Source organism: Scyliorhinus torazame, chromosome 31 (assembly GCF_047496885.1).
Source record: "Scyliorhinus torazame isolate Kashiwa2021f chromosome 31, sScyTor2.1, whole genome shotgun sequence".
NCBI lineage: Eukaryota > Metazoa > Chordata > Chondrichthyes > Carcharhiniformes > Scyliorhinidae > Scyliorhinus > Scyliorhinus torazame.
Genome location: NC_092737.1, coordinates 4,682,716 through 4,703,745, shown reverse-complemented (window position 1 = coordinate 4,703,745; position 21,030 = coordinate 4,682,716). Strand labels below are relative to the sequence as shown.

The 21,030-nt window shown below is 55.6% G+C and overlaps 1 protein-coding gene across 1 annotated transcript in view; it reads right to left on the bottom strand.

Moving 5' to 3' along the window:
* Positions 1–21,030, bottom strand: part of dnah2 (dynein, axonemal, heavy chain 2) — a 314,816-nt gene that overhangs the window by 241,248 nt on the left and 52,538 nt on the right. Inside the window, exons 12-16 of the mRNA XM_072493227.1 lie at positions 18,475–18,604; positions 16,591–16,773; positions 15,760–15,974; positions 10,911–11,057; positions 7,969–8,125 (exon numbers count right to left, since the gene is read on the bottom strand). Of these exons, the coding sequence (XP_072349328.1) occupies positions 7,969–8,125; positions 10,911–11,057; positions 15,760–15,974; positions 16,591–16,773; positions 18,475–18,604 (832 nt within the window). The remainder of the gene's footprint in view (positions 1–7,968; positions 8,126–10,910; positions 11,058–15,759; positions 15,975–16,590; positions 16,774–18,474; positions 18,605–21,030) is intronic.

Here is a 21,030-nt window from a genome sequence, read left to right as displayed (position 1 = left end):
TAAATACTGACACTCCCCGGGACCCCCTGTAAATACTAACACACTCCCCGGGAACTCCCTGTAAATATTGACAGACTCCCCGGGAACTCCCTGTATGTACTGACACACTCCCCGGGGACTCCTTGGAAATACTGACACACTCCCCGGGGACCCTCTGTAAATACTGACACACACCCCGGGGACCCTCTGTAAATACTGACACACACCCCGGAGACGCCCTGTAAATACTGACACACTACCCGGGGACCACCTGTAAATACTGACACACTCCCGGGGGCCCCCCTGTAAATACTGACACACTCCCCGGAAACAACCTGTAAATACTGACACACTCCCCGGGGACCCCCTGTAAATACTGACACACACCCCGGGGACGCCCTGTAAATACTGACACACTCCCCGGGGACCCCATGTAATTACTGACACACACCCCGGGGACGCCCTGTAAATACTGACACACTCCCCGGGGACCCCCTGTAAATACTGACACACTCCCCGGGGACCCCCTGTAAATACTGACACACTCCCCGGGGACCCCCTGTATATACTGACATACTCCCTCGGGGACCCCCTGTAAATACTGACACACTCCCCGGGGACCCCCTGTAGATACTGACACACACCCCGGAGACGCCCTGTAAATACTGACACACTACCCGGGGACCACCTGTAAATACTGACACACTCCCGGGGGCCCCCCTGTAAATACTGACACACTCCCCGGAAACAACCTGTAAATACTGACACACTCCCCGGGGACCCCCTGTAAATACTGACTCACTCCCCGGGGACCCTCCTGTAAATACTGACGCACTCCCCGGGGACGCCCTGTAAATACTGACACACTCCCCGGGGACCCCCTGTAAATACTGACGCACTCCCCGGGGACCCCCCCTGTAAATACTGACACACTCCCCGGGGACCCCCCCTGTAAATACTGACACACTCCCCGGGACCCCCTGTAAATACAGACACACTCCCCGGAAACAACCTGTAGATACTGACACACACCCCCGGAAACAACCTGTAGATACTGACACACTCCCCAGGGACCCAATGTAAACACTGACACACTCGCCCGGAAACCTGTAAACACTGACACTCTCCCCCGGCAGCCCCCTGTATATACTGACATACTCCCCGGGAAACCCCTGTAAATACTGACAAACTCCCCGAAACAACATGTAAATACTGACACACACCCCGGGGACCCTCTGTAAATACTGACACACTCCCCGGGACCCCCTGTAAATACTGACACACTCCCCGGGGACCCCCCTGTAAATACTGACACACTCCCCGGGGACCCTCTGTAAATACTGACACACTCCCCGGGGACCCTCTGTAAATACTGACACACTCCCCGGGGACCCCCCTGTAAATACTGACACACTCCCCGGGGACGCCCTGTAAATACTGACACACTCCCCGGGACCCCCTGTCAATACTGACTCTCCCTGAAAAAACCTGTAAATACTGACACACCCCCGGGAGACGCCCTGTAAATACTGACACACTCCCCGGGACCCCCTGTAAATACTGACACACTCCCCGGGGACTCCTTGGAAATACTGACACACTCCCCGGGGACTCCCTGTAAACACTGACACACACCCCAGAAACAACCTGTAAATACTGACACACGCCCCGGGTACCCCCTGTAAATACTAACACAGTCCCCGGGGACTCCCTGTAAATACTAACACACTCCCAGGGGATACCCCCCTGTAAATACGGACTCATTCCCCGGGGACCCCCTGTCAATACTGACACACTCCCCGGGACCCCCTGTAAATACTAACACACTCCCAGGGGACCCCCTGAAAATACTGACACACCCCCCGGGGACCCCCTGTAAATACTGACACAGTCCCCGGGGACTCCCTGTAAATACTGACACACTCCCAGGGGACCCCCTGAAAATACTGACACACTCCCGGGGGCCCCCCTGTAAATACTGACAAACTCCCCGAAACAACATGTAAATACTGACACACACCCCGGGGACCCTCTGTAAATACTGACACACTCCCCGGGACCCCCTGTAAATACTGACACACTCCCCGGGGACCCCCCTGTAAATACTGACACACTCCCCGGGGACCCTCTGTAAATACTGACACACTCCCCGGGGACCCTCTGTAAATACTGACACACTCCCCGGGGACCCCCCTGTAAATACTGACACACTCCCCGGGGACGCCCTGTAAATACTGACACACTCCCCGGGACCCCCTGTAAATACTGACTCTCCCTGAAAAAACCTGTAAATACTGACACACCCCCGGGAGACGCCCTGTAAATACTGACACACTCCCCGGGACCCCCTGTAAATACTGACACACTCCCCGGGGACTCCTTGGAAATACTGACACACTCCCCGGGGACTCCCTGTAAACACTGACACACACCCCAGAAACAACCTGTAAATACTGACACACGCCCCGGGTACCCCCTGTAAATACTAACACAGTCCCCGGGGACTCCCTGTAAATACTAACACACTCCCAGGGGATACCCCCCTGTAAATACGGACTCATTCCCCGGGGACCCCCTGTAAATACTGACACACTCCCCGGGACCCCCTGTAAATACTAACACACTCCCAGGGGACCCCCTGAAAATACTGACACACCCCCCGGGGACCCCCTGTAAATACTGACACAGTCCCCGGGGACTCCCTGTAAATACTGACACACTCCCAGGGGACCCCCTGAAAATACTGACACACTCCCGGGGGCCCCCCTGTAAATACTGACACACTCCCCGGAAACAACCTGTAAATACTGACACACTCCCCGGGGACCCTCCTGTAAATACTGACACACTCCCCGGGGACGCCCTGTAAATACTGACACACTCCCCGGGGACCCCCTGTAAATACTGACGCACTCCCCGGGGACCCCCCCTGTAAATACTGACACACTCCCCGGGGACCCCCCCTGTAAATACTGACACACTCCCCGGGACCCCCTGTAAATACAGACACACTCCCCGGAAACAACCTGTAAATACTGACACACACCCCAGGGACCCCCTGTAAATACTGACACACACCCCCGGAAACCCCCTGTAAATACTGACACACTCCCCAGGGACCCAATGTAAACACTGACACACTCGCCCGGAAACCTGTAAACACTGACACTCTCCCCCGGCAGCCCCCTGTATATACTGACATACTCCCCGGGAAACCCCTGTAAATACTGACAAACTCCCCGAAACAACATGTAAATACTGACACACACCCCGGGGACCCTCTGTAAATACTGACACACTCCCCGGGACCCCCTGTAAATACTGACACACTCCCCGGGGACCCCCCTGTAAATACTGACACACTCCCCGGGGACCCTCTGTAAATACTGACACACTCCCCGGGGACCCTCTGTAAATACTGACACACTCCCCAAAAACAACCTGTAAATACTGACACACTCCTCGGGGACGCCCTGTAAATACTGACACACTCCCCGGGGACCCCCTGTAAATACTGACACACTCCCCGGGGACCCATTGTAAATACTGACACACTCCCCGGGGACCCCCCTGTAAATACTGACACACTCCCCGGAGACGCCCTGTAAATACTGACACACTCCCCGGGACCCCCTGTAAATACTGACTCTCCCTGAAAAAACCTGTAAATACTGACACACCCCCGGGGGACGCCCTGTAAATACTGACACACTCTCCGGGACCCCCTGTAAATACTGACACACTCCCCGGGAACTCCCTGTAAATATTGACAGACTCCCCGGGGTCTCCCTGTATGTACTGACACACTCCCCGGGGACTCCTTGGAAATACTGACACACTCCCCGGGGACTCCCTGTAAACACTGACACACACCCCAGAAACAACCTGTAAATACTGACACACGCCCCGGGTACCCCCTGTAAATACTAACACAGTCCCCGGGGACTCCCTGTAAATACTAACACACTCCCAGGGGATACCCCCCTGTAAATACGGACTCATTCCCCGGGGACCCCCTGTAAATACTGACACACTCCCCGGGGACTCCCTGTAAATACTGACACACTCCCAGGGGACCCCCTGAAAATACTGACACACTCCACCGGGGACCCCCTGTAAATACTGACTCATTCCCCGGGGACCCCCTGTAAATACTGACACACTCCCCGGGACCCCTTGTAAATACTGACACACTCCCCGGGGACACCCTGTAAATGCTGAAACACTCACCGGGGACCCCCTGTAAATACTGACACACTGCCCGGGGACCCCCTGTAAATACTGACACACTCCCCGGGGACGCCCTGTAAATACTGACTCACTCCCCGGGGACCCCCTGTAAATGCTGACGCACTCCCCTGGGACCCCCTGTAAATGCTGACGCACTCCCCGGGGACCCCCTGTAAATACTGATGCACTCCCCGGGGACCCCCCCTGTAAATACTGACACACTCCCCCGGGGACCCCCTGTAAATACTGACACACTCCCCGGGGACCCCCCCTGTAAATACTGACACATTCCCCGGGGATCCCCTGTAAATACTGACACTCTCCCCCGGCAGCCCCCTGTAAATACTGACACACTCCCCGGGAAACCCCTGTAAATACTGACAAACTCCCCGAAACAACCTGTAAATACTGACACACACCCCGGGCACCCCCTGTAAATACTGACACACACCCCAGGGACTCCCTGTAAATACTGACACACTCCCCGGGGACCCCCCTGTAAATACTGACACACTCCCCGGGGACCCTCTGTAAATACTGACACACTCCCCGGGGACCCTCTGTAAATACTGACACACTCCCCAAAAACAACCTGTAAATACTGACACACTCCCCGAAACAACCTGTAAATACTGACACACTCCCCGGGGACCCCCTGTAAATACTGACTCACTCCCCGGGGACCCCCCTGTAAATATTGACACACTCCCCCGGGGACCCCCTGTAAATACTGACACACTCCCGGAGACCCCTTGTAAATACTGACACACTCCCCGGGTACACCTTGTAAATACTGACACATTCCCCGGGGACCCCCTGTAAATACTGACACACCCCCCGGGGACGCCCTGTAAATACTGACACATTCCCCGGGGACCCCCTGTAAATACTGACACACTCCCCGGGGACCCCCTGTAAATACTGACACACTCCCCCGGGGACCCCCTGTAAATACTGACACACTCCCGGAGACCCCTTGTAAATACTGACGCACTCCCCGGGGACCCCCCCTGTAAATACTGACACACTCCCCGGGGACCCCCCCTGTAAATACTGACACACTCCCCGGGACCCCCTGTAAATACAGACACACTCCCCGGAAACAACCTGTAAATACTGACACACACCCCAGGGACCCCCTGTAAATACTGACACACACCCCCGGAAACCCCCTGTAAATACTGACACACTCCCCAGGGACCCAATGTAAACACTGACACACTCGCCCGGAAACCTGTAAACACTGACACTCTCCCCCGGCAGCCCCCTGTATATACTGACATACTCCCCGGGAAACCCCTGTAAATACTGACAAACTCCCCGAAACAACATGTAAATACTGACACACACCCCGGGGACCCTCTGTAAATACTGACACACTCCCCGGGACCCCCTGTAAATACTGACACACTCCCCGGGGACCCCCCTGTAAATACTGACACACTCCCCGGGGACCCTCTGTAAATACTGACACACTCCCCGGGGACCCTCTGTAAATACTGACACACTCCCCAAAAACAACCTGTAAATACTGACACACTCCTCGGGGACGCCCTGTAAATACTGACACACTCCCCGGGGACCCCCTGTAAATACTGACACACTCCCCGGGGACCCATTGTAAATACTGACACACTCCCCGGGGACCCCCCTGTAAATACTGACACACTCCCCGGGGACGCCCTGTAAATACTGACACACTCCCCGGGACCCCCTGTAAATACTGACTCTCCCTGAAAAAACCTGTAAATACTGACACACCCCCGGGGGACGCCCTGTAAATACTGACACACTCTCCGGGACCCCCTGTAAATACTGACACACTCCCCGGGAACTCCCTGTAAATATTGACAGACTCCCCGGGGTCTCCCTGTATGTACTGACACACTCCCCGGGGACTCCTTGGAAATACTGACACACTCCCCGGGGACTCCCTGTAAACACTGACACACACCCCAGAAACAACCTGTAAATACTGACACACGCCCCGGGTACCCCCTGTAAATACTAACACAGTCCCCGGGGACTCCCTGTAAATACTAACACACTCCCAGGGGATACCCCCCTGTAAATACGGACTCATTCCCCGGGGACCCCCTGTAAATACTGACACACTCCCCGGGGACTCCCTGTAAATACTGACACACTCCCAGGGGACCCCCTGAAAATACTGACACACTCCACCGGGGACCCCCTGTAAATACTGACTCATTCCCCGGGGACCCCCTGTAAATACTGACACACTCCCCGGGACCCCTTGTAAATACTGACACACTCCCCGGGGACCCCCTGTAAATGCTGAAACACTCACCGGGGACCCCCTGTAAATACTGACACACTGCCCGGGGACCCCCTGTAAATACTGACACACTCCCCGGGGACGCCCTGTAAATACTGACTCACTCCCCGGGGACCCCCTGTAAATGCTGACGCACTCCCCTGGGACCCCCTGTAAATGCTGACGCACTCCCCTGGGACCCCCTGTAAATGCTGACGCACTCCCCGGGGACCCCCTGTAAATACTGATGCACTCCCCGGGGACCCCCCCTGTAAATACTGACACACTCCCCCGGGGACCCCCTGTAAATACTGACACACTCCCCGGGGACCCCCCCTGTAAATACTGACACATTCCCCGGGGATCCCCTGTAAATACTGACACTCTCCCCCGGCAGCCCCCTGTAAATACTGACACACTCCCCGGGAAACCCCTGTAAATACTGACAAACTCCCCGAAACAACCTGTAAATACTGACACACACCCCGGGCACCCCCTGTAAATACTGACACACACCCCAGGGACTCCCTGTAAATACTGACACACTCCCCGGGGACCCCCCTGTAAATACTGACACACTCCCCGGGGACCCTCTGTAAATACTGACACACTCCCCGGGGACCCTCTGTAAATACTGACACACTCCCCAAAAACAACCTGTAAATACTGACACACTCCCCGAAACAACCTGTAAATACTGACACACTCCCCGGGGACCCCCTGTAAATACTGACTCACTCCCCGGGGACCCCCCTGTAAATATTGACACACTCCCCCGGGGACCCCCTGTAAATACTGACACACTCCCGGAGACCCCTTGTAAATACTGACACACTCCCCGGGTACACCTTGTAAATACTGACACATTCCCCGGGGACCCCCTGTAAATACTGACACACCCCCCGGGGACGCCCTGTAAATACTGACACATTCCCCGGGGACCCCCTGTAAATACTGACACACTCCCCGGGGACCCCCTGTAAATACTGACACACTCCCCCGGGGACCCCCTGTAAATACTGACACACTCCCGGAGACCCCTTGTAAATACTGACACACTCCCCGGGTACACCTTGTAAATACTGACACATTCCCCGGGGCACCCTGTAAATACTGACACACTCCCTGGGGACCCCCTGTAAATACTGACACATTCCCCGGGGACCCCCTGTAAATACTGACACACTCCCCGGGGACCCCCTTGTAAATACTGACACACTCCCCGGAGACCCCCCTGTAAATACTGACACACTCCCAGGGACACCTTCTAATTAACATACAGTGAATAGACTGAAAACATGAGCAGAAATCACTTCTCACTCAGCAACGTCACCCAGAGAGATACACCCACATGCCCACGTCACCCACGAACAGCGGCGCATTGGATTGGTCATTCTCTGCTGTAAAGGACAGAGAGGGGAGAGATGCCTACGGCTCCCCTCTCACCGAGTGTCGAGCGAGTATCTCATCGCCGACCCTACCTGTCTAGCTTGCATTCGGCACTCGTCGATGAAGTAACTGGACAGTGTCCTCGCTGACCACTGAAGCTTCGTCAGCCCCGGGGCAATTTTCTTGTCCAGGAATTTGATTCTGTCTCGGAAGAGGTTCCGCTGCTCCTTCGTTAACTCGTCAAGGATTCTAAAATTACAAGCGACCCGTTAGGCAGCGCAGAATGATATAACTGGAACCCATATTTACACACTCTCACATTTGTCAAACATTGTGAGCATATGCCTCCTAAGGCATACGTTTATAGTGATCCACCAGATAATTCCCACCAACTGCATGTAACTAAACACAATTTGTATGCAACTATCACAACTAGTTTTGGGGTGCTTTTGGATTTGTTTTCCTCCTTACCCAACAGTTTGCCCACTAAATGCCAGCAATGCCTTAGTGGGTCATTCTCTCACTTCAGCAGCAGAGCTAATGGGTTCAAATACACTTGCTGAACATTGTCCGGTCAATATTCCCAGTGCCTGGATTGAGGGAGTGGCGCACTGTCAGAGGGTCAGTACTGAGGGAGTGGCGCACTGTCAGAGGGTCAGTACTGAGGGAGTGCCGCACTGTCAGAGGGTCAGTACTGAGGGAGTGCCGCACTGTCAGAGGGTCAGTACTGAGGGAGTGCCGCACTGTCAGAGGGTCAGTACTGAGGGAGTGCCGCACTGTCAGAGGGTCAGTACTGAGGGAGTGCCGCACTGTCAGAGGGTCAGTACTGAGGGAGTGCCGCACTGTCAGAGTGTCAGTACTGAGGGAGTGCCGCACTGTCAGAGGGTCAGTACTGAGGGAGCGCCGCACTGTCAGAGGGTCAGTACTGAGGGAGCGCCGCACTGTCAGAGGGTCAGTACTGAGGGAGTGCCGCACTGTCAGAGGGTCAGTACTGAGGGAGTGCCGCACTGTCAGAGGGTCAGTACTGAGGGAGTGCCGCACTGTCAGAGAGTCAGTACTGAGGGAGTGCAGCACTGTCAGAGGGTCGGTACTGAGGGAGTGCCCCACTGTCAGAGGGTCAGTACTGAGGGAGTGCCGCACTGTCAGAGGGACAGTGCTGAGGGAGTGCCGCACTGTCAGAGAGTCAGTACTGAGGGAGTGCAGCACTGTCAGAGGGTCGGTACTGAGGGAGTGCCCCACTGTCAGAGGGTCAGTACTGAGGGAGTGCCGCACTGTCAGAGGGACAGTGCTGAGGGAGTGCCGCACTGTCAGAGGGTCAGTACAGAGGGAGTGCCGCACTGTCAGAGAGTCAGTACTGAGGGAGTGCCGCACTGTCAGAGAGTCAGTACTGAGGGAGTGCCGCCCTGTCAGAGGGTCAGTACTGAGGGAGTGCCGCACTGTCAGAGGGTCAGTACTGAGGGAGTGCCGCCCTGTCAGAGGGTCAGTACTGAGGGAGTGCCGCACTGTCAAAGGGAGAGTACTGAGGGAGTGCCGCACTGTCAGAGGGTCAGCACTGAGGGAGTGCCGCACTGTCAGAGGGTCAGCACTGAGGGAGTGCCGCACTGTCAGAGGGTCAGCACTGAGGGAGTGCCGCACTGTCAGAGGGTCAGTACTGAGGGAGTGCCGCACTGTCAGAGGGTCAGTACTGAGGGAATGCCGCACTGTCAGAGGGTCAGTACTGAGGGAGTGCCGCACTGTCAGAGGGTCAGTACTGGGGGAGTGCCGCACTGTCAGAGGGTCAGTACTGAGGGAGTGCCGCACTGTCAGAGAGTCAGTACTGAGGGAGTGCCGCACTGTCAGAGGGTCAGTACTGAGGGAGTGCCACACTGTCAGGGGGTCAGCACTGAGGGAGTGCCGCACTGTCAGAGGGTCAGTACTGAGGGAGTGCCGCACTGTCAGAGGGGCAGTACTGGGGGAGTGCTGCACTGTCAGAGGGTCAGCACTGAGGGAGTGCCGCACGGTCAGAGGGTCAGTACTGAGGGAGTGCCGCACTGTCAGGGGGTCAGCACTGAGGGAGTGCTGCACTGTCAGAGGGTCAGTACTAGGGAGTGCCGCACTGTCAGAGGGTCAGTACTGAGGGAGTGCTGCACTGTCAGAGGGTCAGTAATGAGGGAGTGCCGCACTGTCAGAGGGTCAGTACTGAGGGAGTGCCGCACTGTCAGAGGGTCAGTACTGAGGGAGTGCCGCACTGTCAGAGGGTAAGTACTGAGGGAGTGCCGCACTGTCAGAGGGTCAGTACCGAGGGAGTGCCGCACTGTCAGAGGGTCAGTACTGAGGGAGTGCCGCACTGTCAGAGGGTCAGTACCGAGGGAGTGCCGCACTGTCAGAGGGTCAGTACTGAGGGAGTGCCGCACTGTCAGAGGGTCAGTACTGAGGGAGTGCTGCACTGTCAGAGGGTCAGTACTGAGGGAATGCCGCACTGTCAGAGAGTCAGTACTGAGGGAGTGCCGCACTGTCAGAGGGTCAGTACTGAGGGAGTGCCGCGCTGTCAGAGGGTCAGTACTGAGGGAGCGCCGCACTGTCAGAGGATCAGTACTGAGGGAGTGACGCATTGTCAGAGAGTCAGTACTGAGGGAGTGCCGCACTGTCAGAGGGTCAGTACTGAGGCAGTGCTGCACTGTCAGTGGCTGGTTGACGGGCGTTGTGCTGGGGGGGGAAACAGTGCAGAATAATTGGAGGGTGTTGGTTTCTCCACGGTAAGGGAATGTTGGGGTACAACACTCAGTAGATGTCGAATAAAGCTTCAGCTCAAGAGGTGGAGGACCCTCGGGGCGCTGCGATAGAAAGTATGGCAGAGTTGGGTGCGCCGCCGCCGCCTTTCCCTCTGCCTGTGGAATAGTTGATGGACTTGGGGAACTTCAGAAATATCAGCAACGGACGCAGGGGGACCGCTCCGAGGCGAGTGAGGGAGCAGCGGGGGAGGGGGGCTCACCTCCCTGACACTCATTGTTAATGATTCCAATCTCAGCCTCGCGCTCCAGCAGCCTGCACTGACCTGTTGTAATCGCAGACCACCAGGTAAACACTCTCACGTAGCGTCCTCAGATCTTCCCTTCGCTGGAAAACCTCCATAATGTAGTGGGGGATCTCAAAGGCCAAGCGTTCCCAGTAATGGATTTCATTGAACAACTCCAACAGGTACCTGTAAGAACATAAGGAGCGAGAGTCGGCAATTTTGCCCATTCGAGCGCACTCCGCCATTCGATACGATCGTGTCTGATCTCATCCCAGCCTTATCCCCCACCTTCTCACCCGCTCCCCATTGAAAAACCTGTCCATCTCCTCCACTAATTTGGTTCAGTGTTTCAGTGTCCTCTGCGGTACCGAATTCCACAGGCTCAGCACCCTTTGAGTGAAGGAATTCCTCCTCGTTTCTCTGTTTTAAATCAGCCACCCCTTGGCCTCTCGTTCTAGAATGTCCAACAAAAGGAAAGAGCGGCTCCACCTCTCCTCTTTCGCATCTGATACACCCTCGATTACATCTCCTCTCCTTCTCCTAAACTCCAGCCAGCACAGGCCTAAACTGCTCAAACTCTCTTCACAAGTCAAGTCCCTCACCCCTGGAGCCAACCTGCTGAACCGTTTCTGTCCAGCCTCTGATGCATTTACCTCCCTTCACAAGAGCTCCAAAGGCAGTCTCACCAATGCCCTCGGAAAGAGGCAGGCAGAAACTCAATCGGCATTACTCCCTCTCAAATCATGGGCGAAATTCTCCCCCAACGTGCGATGTCCGCCGACTGGTGCCAAAGACGGCGCCAATCAGACGGGCATCGCGCCGGCCCAAAGGTGCGGAATGCTCCGCATCTTTGGCGGCCTAGCCCCAACATTGAGGGGCTAGGCCGACGCCGGAGGGATTTCCGTCCCGCCAGCTGGCGGAAATGGCGTTTGTTGCCCCGCCAGCTGGCGCGGAAATGCGGCGCATGCGCGGGAGCGTCAGCGGCCGCTGTCAGTTTCCCGGCGCATGCGCGGGAGCGTCAGCAGCCGCTGTCAGTTTCCCGCGCATGCGCAGTGGGGAGAGTCTCTTCCGCCTCCGCCATGGTGGAGGCCGTGGCGGAAGGGAAAGAGTGCCCCCACGGCACAGGCCTGCCCACGGATCGGTGGGCCTCGATCGCGGGCCAGGCCACCGTGGGGACACCCCCCGGGTCAGATCGCCCCGCGCCCCCCCCCCAGGACCCCGCCCACGCCGCCTGGTCCCGCCGGTAAATACCAGGTTTGATTTACGCCGGCGGGACCAGGCAATTTTTGGGCTGGACTTCGGCCCATCCGGGCCGGAGAATCCAGCGGGGGGTCCCGCCAACCGGCGCGGCCCGATTCCCGCCCCCGCCCAATCTCCGGTACCGGAGACTTCGGCGGGAGCGGGGCCGGGATTCACGGCGGCCAACGGCCATTCTCCGACCCGGCGGGGGGTCGGAGAATGACGCCCATGTCTGCCAGTCTGTCAACGTTCTTTTTTTAAAAAAAATACATTTATTAAAGTTTTTTAACACAATTTTTGTCCCTTACAAACAATACCCCCCCCCCCACACCCCAACGTAACAAAAAAAAAAAACGAGAAATCGCGCAGAGCAAGATATATACATGGCAAAATGATATATTTACACAGCTTTGTACACTGGCCCTCACCCGTACGTGCCAGTTTCCCCAACCCTTCATGTTATCTCTTGCTCATCCACCCTCCCAGGCAGTCCCCCCTTCCCCCCCACCCCCAGGACGTCCGTCCGCCCCCCCCCCAGGTTGCTGCTGCTGCTGACCGACCTTCCTCTAACGCTCCGCGAGATAGTCTAGGAACGGTTGTCACCGCCTGTTGAACCCCTGCGCAGACCCTCTCAAGGCGAACTTAATCCTCTCCAACTTTATAAACCCAGCCATATCATTTCTCCAGGCCTCCAGGCTGGGGGGCTTCGCCTCCTTCCACATTAGCAAGATCCTTCGCCGGGCTACTAGGGACGCAAAGGCCAGAATGCCGGCCTCTTTCGCCTCCTGCACTCCCGGTTCGTCCGCTACTCCAAATATTGCTAGCCCCCAGCTTGGCTTGACCCAGACTTTCACCACCTGAGATATTGCTCCCGCCACTCCTCTCCAGAACCCCTCCAGTGCCGGGCACGACCAAAACATATGGACATGGTTCGCCGGGCTCCCTGAGCACCTTCCACATCTGTCCTCTACCCCAAAGAACCTACTCAACCTCGCCCCCATCAAGTGCGCTCTGTGGACCACCTTAAATTGTATCAGGCTGAGCCTGGCACATGAGAAGGAGGAATTAACCCTACCTAGGGCATCAGCCCACAGACCTTCCTCGATCTCCTCCCCCAGCTCCTCCTCCCATTTACCCTTCAACTCTTCTACCAGCGCTTCCCCCTCTTTCATCTCCTGGTGTATTTCCGACACCTTGCCCTCCCCGACCCATACACCCGTGATCACCCTATCTTGAACTTCTTGTGACGGGAGCAACGGGAATTCCCTCACCTGTCGCCTCACAAAAGCCCTCACCTGCATATATCTAAAGGCATTTCCCGGGAGTAACTCAAACTTCTCCTCCAGTGCCCCTAGGCTCGTAAACGTCCCGTCGATGAACAAGTCCCCCATTCTTCCAATCCCCGCCCGATGCCAGCTCTGGAACCCCCCGTCCATCTTCCCCGGGACAAACCGGTTGTTACCCCTGATCGGGGACCACACCGATGCTCCCATTGCACCCCTGTGCCGTCTCCACTGGCCCCAGAACCTTAGCATTGCCGCCACCACCGGGCTCGTGGTATACTTTGTCGGCGAGAGTGGCAGCGGTGCCGTCACCAACGCCCCCAGGCTCGTTCCTTTACAGGACGCCATCTCCATCCTCTTCCATGCCGCCCCCTCTCCCTCCATAACCCACTTGCGGATCATCGCCACATTTGCTGCCCAGTAGTAGCTCCCCAGGTTTGACAGCGCCAACCCTCCTCGGTCCCTACTGCGTTCCAGGAACCCTCTCCTTACTCTCGGGGTCTTATTCGCCCACACAACCCCCATAATACTCCTGCCTACTCTCTTAAAAAAGGCCTTAGTGATCACGATGGGAAGGCACTGAAACACAAACAGAAACCTCGGAAGGACCACCATTTTGACCAACTGCACTCTACCCGCCAGCGAGAGCGGTAATATGTCCCATCTTTTGAAATCCTCTTCCATTTGCTCCACCAACCTCGGCAAATTCAGTTTATGTAGGGTCCCCCAACTCCTGGCTATCTGGATCCCCAGATACCGAAAGCTCCCCTCCGCCCTCCTCAGCGGTAGGTCCCCTATCCCTCTTTCTTGGTCCCCCGCCTGTAATACAAAGAGCTCACTCTTCCCTACATTGAGCTTATAGCCCAAAAACTCCCCAAACTCCCTTAGAGTCTGCCTGACCTCCACCATCCCCTCCATTGGATCCGCCACATACAGCAACAGGTCATCTGCATATCGCGACACCCGATGCTCTTCTCCCCCTCGGACCACCCCCCTCCATTTATTAGACTCCCTCAGTGACATGGCCAATGGTTCGATCGCCAATGAGAACAACAGGGGGAACGGGGGGCACCCCTGCCTCGTCCCTCGGTACAGTTGAAAGTACTCCGACCTCCTCCGGTTCGTCACTACACTCGCCATCGGGGCTCAATGATCTGATCCCATCCCGGCCTCAACTCCACCGTCCTGCCCATTCTCCATAACCCTTCAACCCATTACCAATTAAAAATTTGTCTAACTTCTCCTTAAATTGACTCACTGTCCCAGCATGCACCGCACTCTGGGGCAGCAAATTCCACAGATTCCCAACCCTTTGGGAGAAGTAGTTTCTCCTCAAATCTGTTTTAAATTTGCTGCCTCTTATTCGAAGATTATGACCTCTCGTTTTAGAATGCCCCATAAGAGGAAGCGCCAGCTCCACGTCTACTTCATCCAGACCTTTTAGCATCTTGTTTACCTCAATTTGATCTCCCCTCATTCTTCTAAACTCCAGAGAGTATCGGCCTAAACTGTTCAATCGCTCCTCGTACGACAAACCCCCTCATCTCGGGAATCAATCTAGTGAACCTCCTCTGAACTGCCTCCAACGCCACTACATCTTTCCTCAAATAAGGGGACCAAAACTGTGCACAGTACTCCAGGTACGGTCTTACCAATGCCTTGTACAGTTGCAGCAACACTTCCCTACTTTTATATTCTATTCCTTTCGCTATAAAGGCCAAATTCCATTTGCCTTCCTTATTACCTGCTGTACCTGCACGCTAGTTTACTGCAGTTCATACACGAGGACACCCAGGTCCCTCTGCACCAAAACACTCTGAGGTTTCTCCCCATTTGGATAATAAGCTGCCTTTCCATTTTTCCGACCAAAATGCATGACCTCACACTTATCCACGTTAAACTGCATCTGCCACAGTTTGGCCCACTCTCCTAACCTATCTATATCCATTTGTAAATTTCTTATCTCCTCAGTGCAACTCACTGTTTCACCTATTTTGTGTCATCTGCAAATTTCCCCATAATACCTTCTATCCCTACATCCAAGTCATTAATATATATTGTAAATAGCTGGGGCCCCCGAGGACCGAACCCTGTGGCACCCCACCACTTACATCTTGCTAACTATAAAAAGATCAATATATCCCGACTCTCTGGCTTCTGTCAGTTAGCCAGTCTTCTATCCAAGCTAATAAATTACCTCAATTCCATGTGATCTTATCTTGCCTATTAATATTATCACCACTGAATCTCGTATTGACAGTGCTGATTTACACTGCCATTCAGCTACTCACCCAGCGCAGGCAAAGTGATTGATTCCAATCAGCCAGCACGCTATGGCCCGCTGATTTGAAGTTTTGTGAACTCACATGTCGAAGTTTACACTGAGCTTGCCCTTGTCATCCAGGTTCCGGATCATCAGGGGCCTCTCCAGCCGTTTAATGCTGTCCCGATCAACATTGACCGTCCAGTCTGTGAAGATTTTGCGCACAAAGTCATCCAGCGACTGCTCCAGCGTCTGGAAGAACTCCATAGTCTCGTCCCCCAATCCAATCTTAGTGAGGAAGGTGGCTTGTACCAGGAACTGGAAAGTTGTGAGACAGAGATTATTATCTGTTATTCGTTCATGGGATTGGGGCATTTACTAGCAGTTAAGATCAGCACTGCTGTAGGTCTGGAATCACATATAGGCCAGACCGGGTAAGGACGGCAGATTTCCTTCCCTGAAGGACATGAGGTGAATCAGATGGGTCTCTCTCCCTCCCCTCACTCCCTCCCTCCTGCCCCCCTTCCTCCTTCCATCACCCCCCCCTCACTTACTTCAGGACAGTCACGCCTGTTAACCACGCCTGGATTGAAAGTGGTTAACAGGGGATGCTATATTGTGAAGAATTCAAAACCATAGAATCCCTACAGTGCAGAAGGAGGCCATTGGGCCCGTCAAGTCTGCACCGACCCTCCGAAAGATGTTCCTACCTAGGCCCGCACTCCCCGTCCTATCCCCGCAACATCACCTAACTTGTTGGACACCAAGGGGCAGAGGTTAGCGTGGCCAATCCGCCCAACCTGCACATCTTTGGACTTGTGGGAGAAAACCGGAGCACCCAGAGGAAACCCACGCACACATGGGGAGGACGTGCAGGCTCTCTCTCTCTCTCTCCCCCCACAAAATCGATTGGCTTTTGGATGATTCAACTCACCTGCATCGACCTATCGATGCGCCGCCGGAGAGAGCGAGCCCAGTGTGCCTGGCCCGCAAAGTGTGGCATCTGTGGGGCCAGGTACATGGCCTTCCTGTTCAGGTCTTTGTTCACCCAGGAGAGCTCCTCGTTGAACAGGATGTAGACCTCCACTGTCTTTTTATCAATCGTCCGTTTGATCGTCTGTGAAGGACGGAATGCGCTGCATTTCACTGTCGGTAAGAGTCAGGCACTGACAGCCCGCGGAAAGGGCCAAACACCCCCACTTCTAAAGGCTTTGACACAGGATGATGAAGCGACTTGACAGCTCTGCTCAACTTGCAATTCCCCAGATAAAAGCGCGCTCTTAATTATAATCCCCTTGAGATGGAAGATCAGCATTCACTGCACTGACCAGAAAATTATACAAGGCCAATAGTTCTATTGAGGGAGTGAGGGAGCATGTTCAGAGGGCCCTAATATAGGAAATAAGGACAGGACTAGGCCATTTGTTCCCTCAAAACCGCTCCACCATTCAGTACGATGATGGTTGATTTACTCCCTCAACTCCACTCTCCCGTCCTATCCTCACAGCCCGACCGACGTTCCCTTAGTGTCCAAAGTTATTGTTTTTTAAATTGATTTACAGGATGTGGGCTTCGCTGGCAAGGCCAGCATTTGTTGCCCATCCTCGATTGCCTTTGCACAGGTGGTGGTGTTTGTGGATGGGGTGCCAATCAAGCGGGGCTGCTTTGTCCTGGATGGTGTCGAGCTTCTTAAGTGTTGGAGCTGCGCTCATCCAGGCAAGTGGAGAGGAGGAGGAGGAGGAGGAGGAGGAGGAGGAGGAGGAGGTGGTGGTGGTGTCGTCAGGAGGTGAGTTACTCTCCGCAGGATTCCCAGCCTCTGACCTGCTCTGGTAGTCACCATATTAATATGGCCGGGTCCAGTTCAGTTTCTGTGCAATGGTAGCCCATCCGCAGGATGTTGATAGTGGGAGATTCAGTGATAGTAATGCCACTCAATGGCAATGGGCAATGGTTACATTTTCTCTTGTTGGGGATAGTCATTGCCTGCCACTAGCATGCTGTGAATGCTCTCAAAAAGCTCAACAACATCCCTGACAAAGCTCCCACTTGATTAGCACCTCATCCACAAACATTCGCTCCCTCCACCACCGACGCACAGAGGCAGCCTCGCCTACTATCCACAAGATGCACTGCAGCAACTCACCGAGGTTCCTGAGGCAGCACCTTCCAAACTCACGACCTCTACCATGTAGAAGTACAAGAGCAGCAGATACCTGGGAACCCCACCACCCTGACTTTCTCTATTGGCCGTTCCTTCACTGTCGCTGGGTCAAAATCGTGGAACTCCCTCCCTAACAGCACAGTGGGTGCCTCCCTCCCTGCCGACACCTGAGGGACTGCAGCGGCTCAAGAAGGCAGCTCACCCGCCACCTTCTCAAGGGGCAATTAGGGATGGGCAACAAATGCTGGGCCCGGCCAGCGATGCCCACACGCCATGATTTAATCAAATATTAACCAGTCTTGAAAAGAGTCAATAACTGAACATTCGAAGCTGAGGTACAGAATTCCACACATTCAAAACGCCGAGTGAAGAAACGCCTCATTTCAGTTTGAAATAACATCTTATCCTGATATTGTGACACCCTCTCCCCCCGCCCCAACACGTACACCGCCCCCAACCCCGCCTCAGTGCCAGACTCTCCGGTCGCTGCGGGAAATAATCTCCAAGCACCACCCTGACAAGAAGCTTTCAATCAGATCACCTCTCCTCCCTACCCTGATCCAAGCTCAGGGCCTCCCACGTGGTCAACACGATGTTTTAACAGTTTTGCGGATGGTATTAAAACTGAGCTTGCTCAAATTTGGACTTGGCAGGTACCTCGCGGTTTGAAAGGTGCTGGTATACGTCCAGGAACTCCACCCCTTGCTGCACCGTGGTCATGGTTTCAAACGAGGATGAGATCAGATTCTGCATCATCACTTCCAGGTCTTTGATAGCCGAACGGAACCTGAAGAGAAAAGTTAGTAAGACACTGTGGGACCATAAACTCAGCACGCTCTCTCTCTCTCTCTCTCTCTCTCTAAAGGCCCAGGACAGCAGGAATGAAGCCAGGGAAATACTGCCTGTGGGACAGAGTGTGGGTGGGCTGCGTGCTGTCTTGACAAGGTTTGGGATGTCACTGCAAAGCTTCCTTCACAGAGACCTGAGAGTGTGACCCAGTGGAGAAAACAGTCAAGCAACACCATTGGTCCAAGGAAGGTTGGCATTTCCATAGCCCCTCTCACAAACTCAGGACACCTCAAAGCACTTCACACACAATGGAGCACATTGGAAGTAGAGTCAATGTTGTAATGTGGAAATCGTGGCAGTTAATTTGCATAGACAAAGGGCGAAATTCTCCAGTATCGGCGGGATGTCTGCCGACCGGCGCCAAAAACGGCATTAATCAGTCCGGCATCGCGCCGCCCCAAAGGTGCGTAATCCCCCGCATCTTGGGGGGCCGAGCCCTAACCTTGAGGGGCTAAGCCCGCGCCGGTCTGATTTCCACCCCGCCAGCTGGCGGAAAAGGCCTTTGGAGCACCGCCAGCTGCCGCGGAAATTACATCTCTGGGCGGCCGGCGCATGCGCGGGAGCGTTAGCGGCCGCTCACGGCATCCCCGCGCATGCGCTGTGGAGGGAGTCTCTTCCGCCTCCGCCATGGTGGAGGGGGGGGGGGAGAAAGAGGGGGGGCGTCAACCAGTGCGGCACGATTCCCGCCCCCGACGATACTCCGGTGCCGAAGAATTCAGCAACTGGCGGGGGCGGGATTCATGCCAGCCCCCGGTGATTCTCCGACCCGGCGGCGGGGGGGGGGGGGGGGTCGGAGAATCTCGCCCAAGGTTCCCAATCAGCAAAAAGTGACAATGACCCAGAGCAGGGCTTATTTTTAGTGATGTTGATTGAGGAATAAATAGTGACCATGAGCAGAAAAACCTCCCCACTCCCTCAGTACTGACCCTCTGACAGTGCGGCACTCCCTCAGTACTGACCCTCTGACAGTGCCGCGCTCCCTCAGTACTGACCCTCTGACAGTGCAGCACTCCCTCAGTACTGACCCTCTGACAGTGCAGCACTCCCTCAGTACTGACCCTCTGACAGTGCGGCACTCCCTCAGTACTGACCCTCTGACAGTGCGGCACTCCCTCAGTACTGACCCTCTGACAGAGCGGCACTCCCTCAGTACTGACCCTCTGACAGTGCGGCACTCCCTCAGTACTGACCCTCTGACAGTGCAGCACTCCCTCAGTACTGACCCTCTGACAGTGCAGCACTCCCTCAGTACTGACCCTCTGACAGTGCAGCACTCCCTCAGTACTGACCCTCTGACAGTGCGGCACTCCCTCAGTACTGACCCTCTGACAGTGCGGCACTCCCTTAGTACTGACCCTCTGACAGTGCGGCACTCCCTCAGCACTGACCCTCTGACAGTGCGGCACTCCCTCAGCACTGACCCTCTGACAGTGCGGCACTCCCTCAGCACTGACCCTCTGACAGTTCGGCACTCCCTCAATACTGACCCTCTGACAGTGCAGCACTCCCTCAGTACTGACCCTCTGACAGTGCGGCACTCCCTCCGTACTGACCCTCTGACAGTGCGGCACTCCCTCCGTACTGACCCTCTGACAGTGCGGCACTCCCTCAGTACTGACACTCTGGCAGTGCGGCACTCGCTCAGTACTGACCCTCTGACAGTGCGGCACTCCCTCAGTACTGACCCTCTGACAGTGCGGCACTCCCTCAGTACTGACCCTCTGACAGTGCGGCACTCCCTCAGTACTGACCCTCTGACAGTGCGGCACTCCCTCAGTACTGACCCTCCGACAGTGCGGCACTCCCTCAGTACTGACCCTCCGACAGTGCGGCACTCCCTCAGTACTGACCCTCCGACAGTGCGGCACTCCCTCAGTACTGACCCTCTGGCAGTGCGGCACTCCCTCAGTGCTGACCCACGGACAGTGCGGCACTCCCTCAGTACTGACCCTCTGACAGTGCGGCACTCCCTCAGTACTGACCCTCTGACAGTGCGGCACTCCCTCAGTACTGTCCCTCTGACAGTGCGGCACTCCCTCAGTACTGACCCTCTGACAGTGCGGCACTCCCTCAGTACTGACCCTCTGACAGTCCGGCACTCCCTCAGTACCGACCCTCCGACAGTGCGGCACTCCCTCAGTACTGACCCTCCGACAGTGCGGCACTCCCTCAGTACTGACCCACGGACAGTGCGGCACTCCCTCAGTGCTGACCCACGGACAGTGCGGCACTCCCTCAGTACTGACCCACGGACAGTGCGGCACTCCCTCAGTACTGACCCTCTGACAGTGCGACATTCCCTCAGTACTGTCCCTCTGACAGTGCGGCACTCCCTCAGTACTGACCCTCTGACAGTGCAGCACT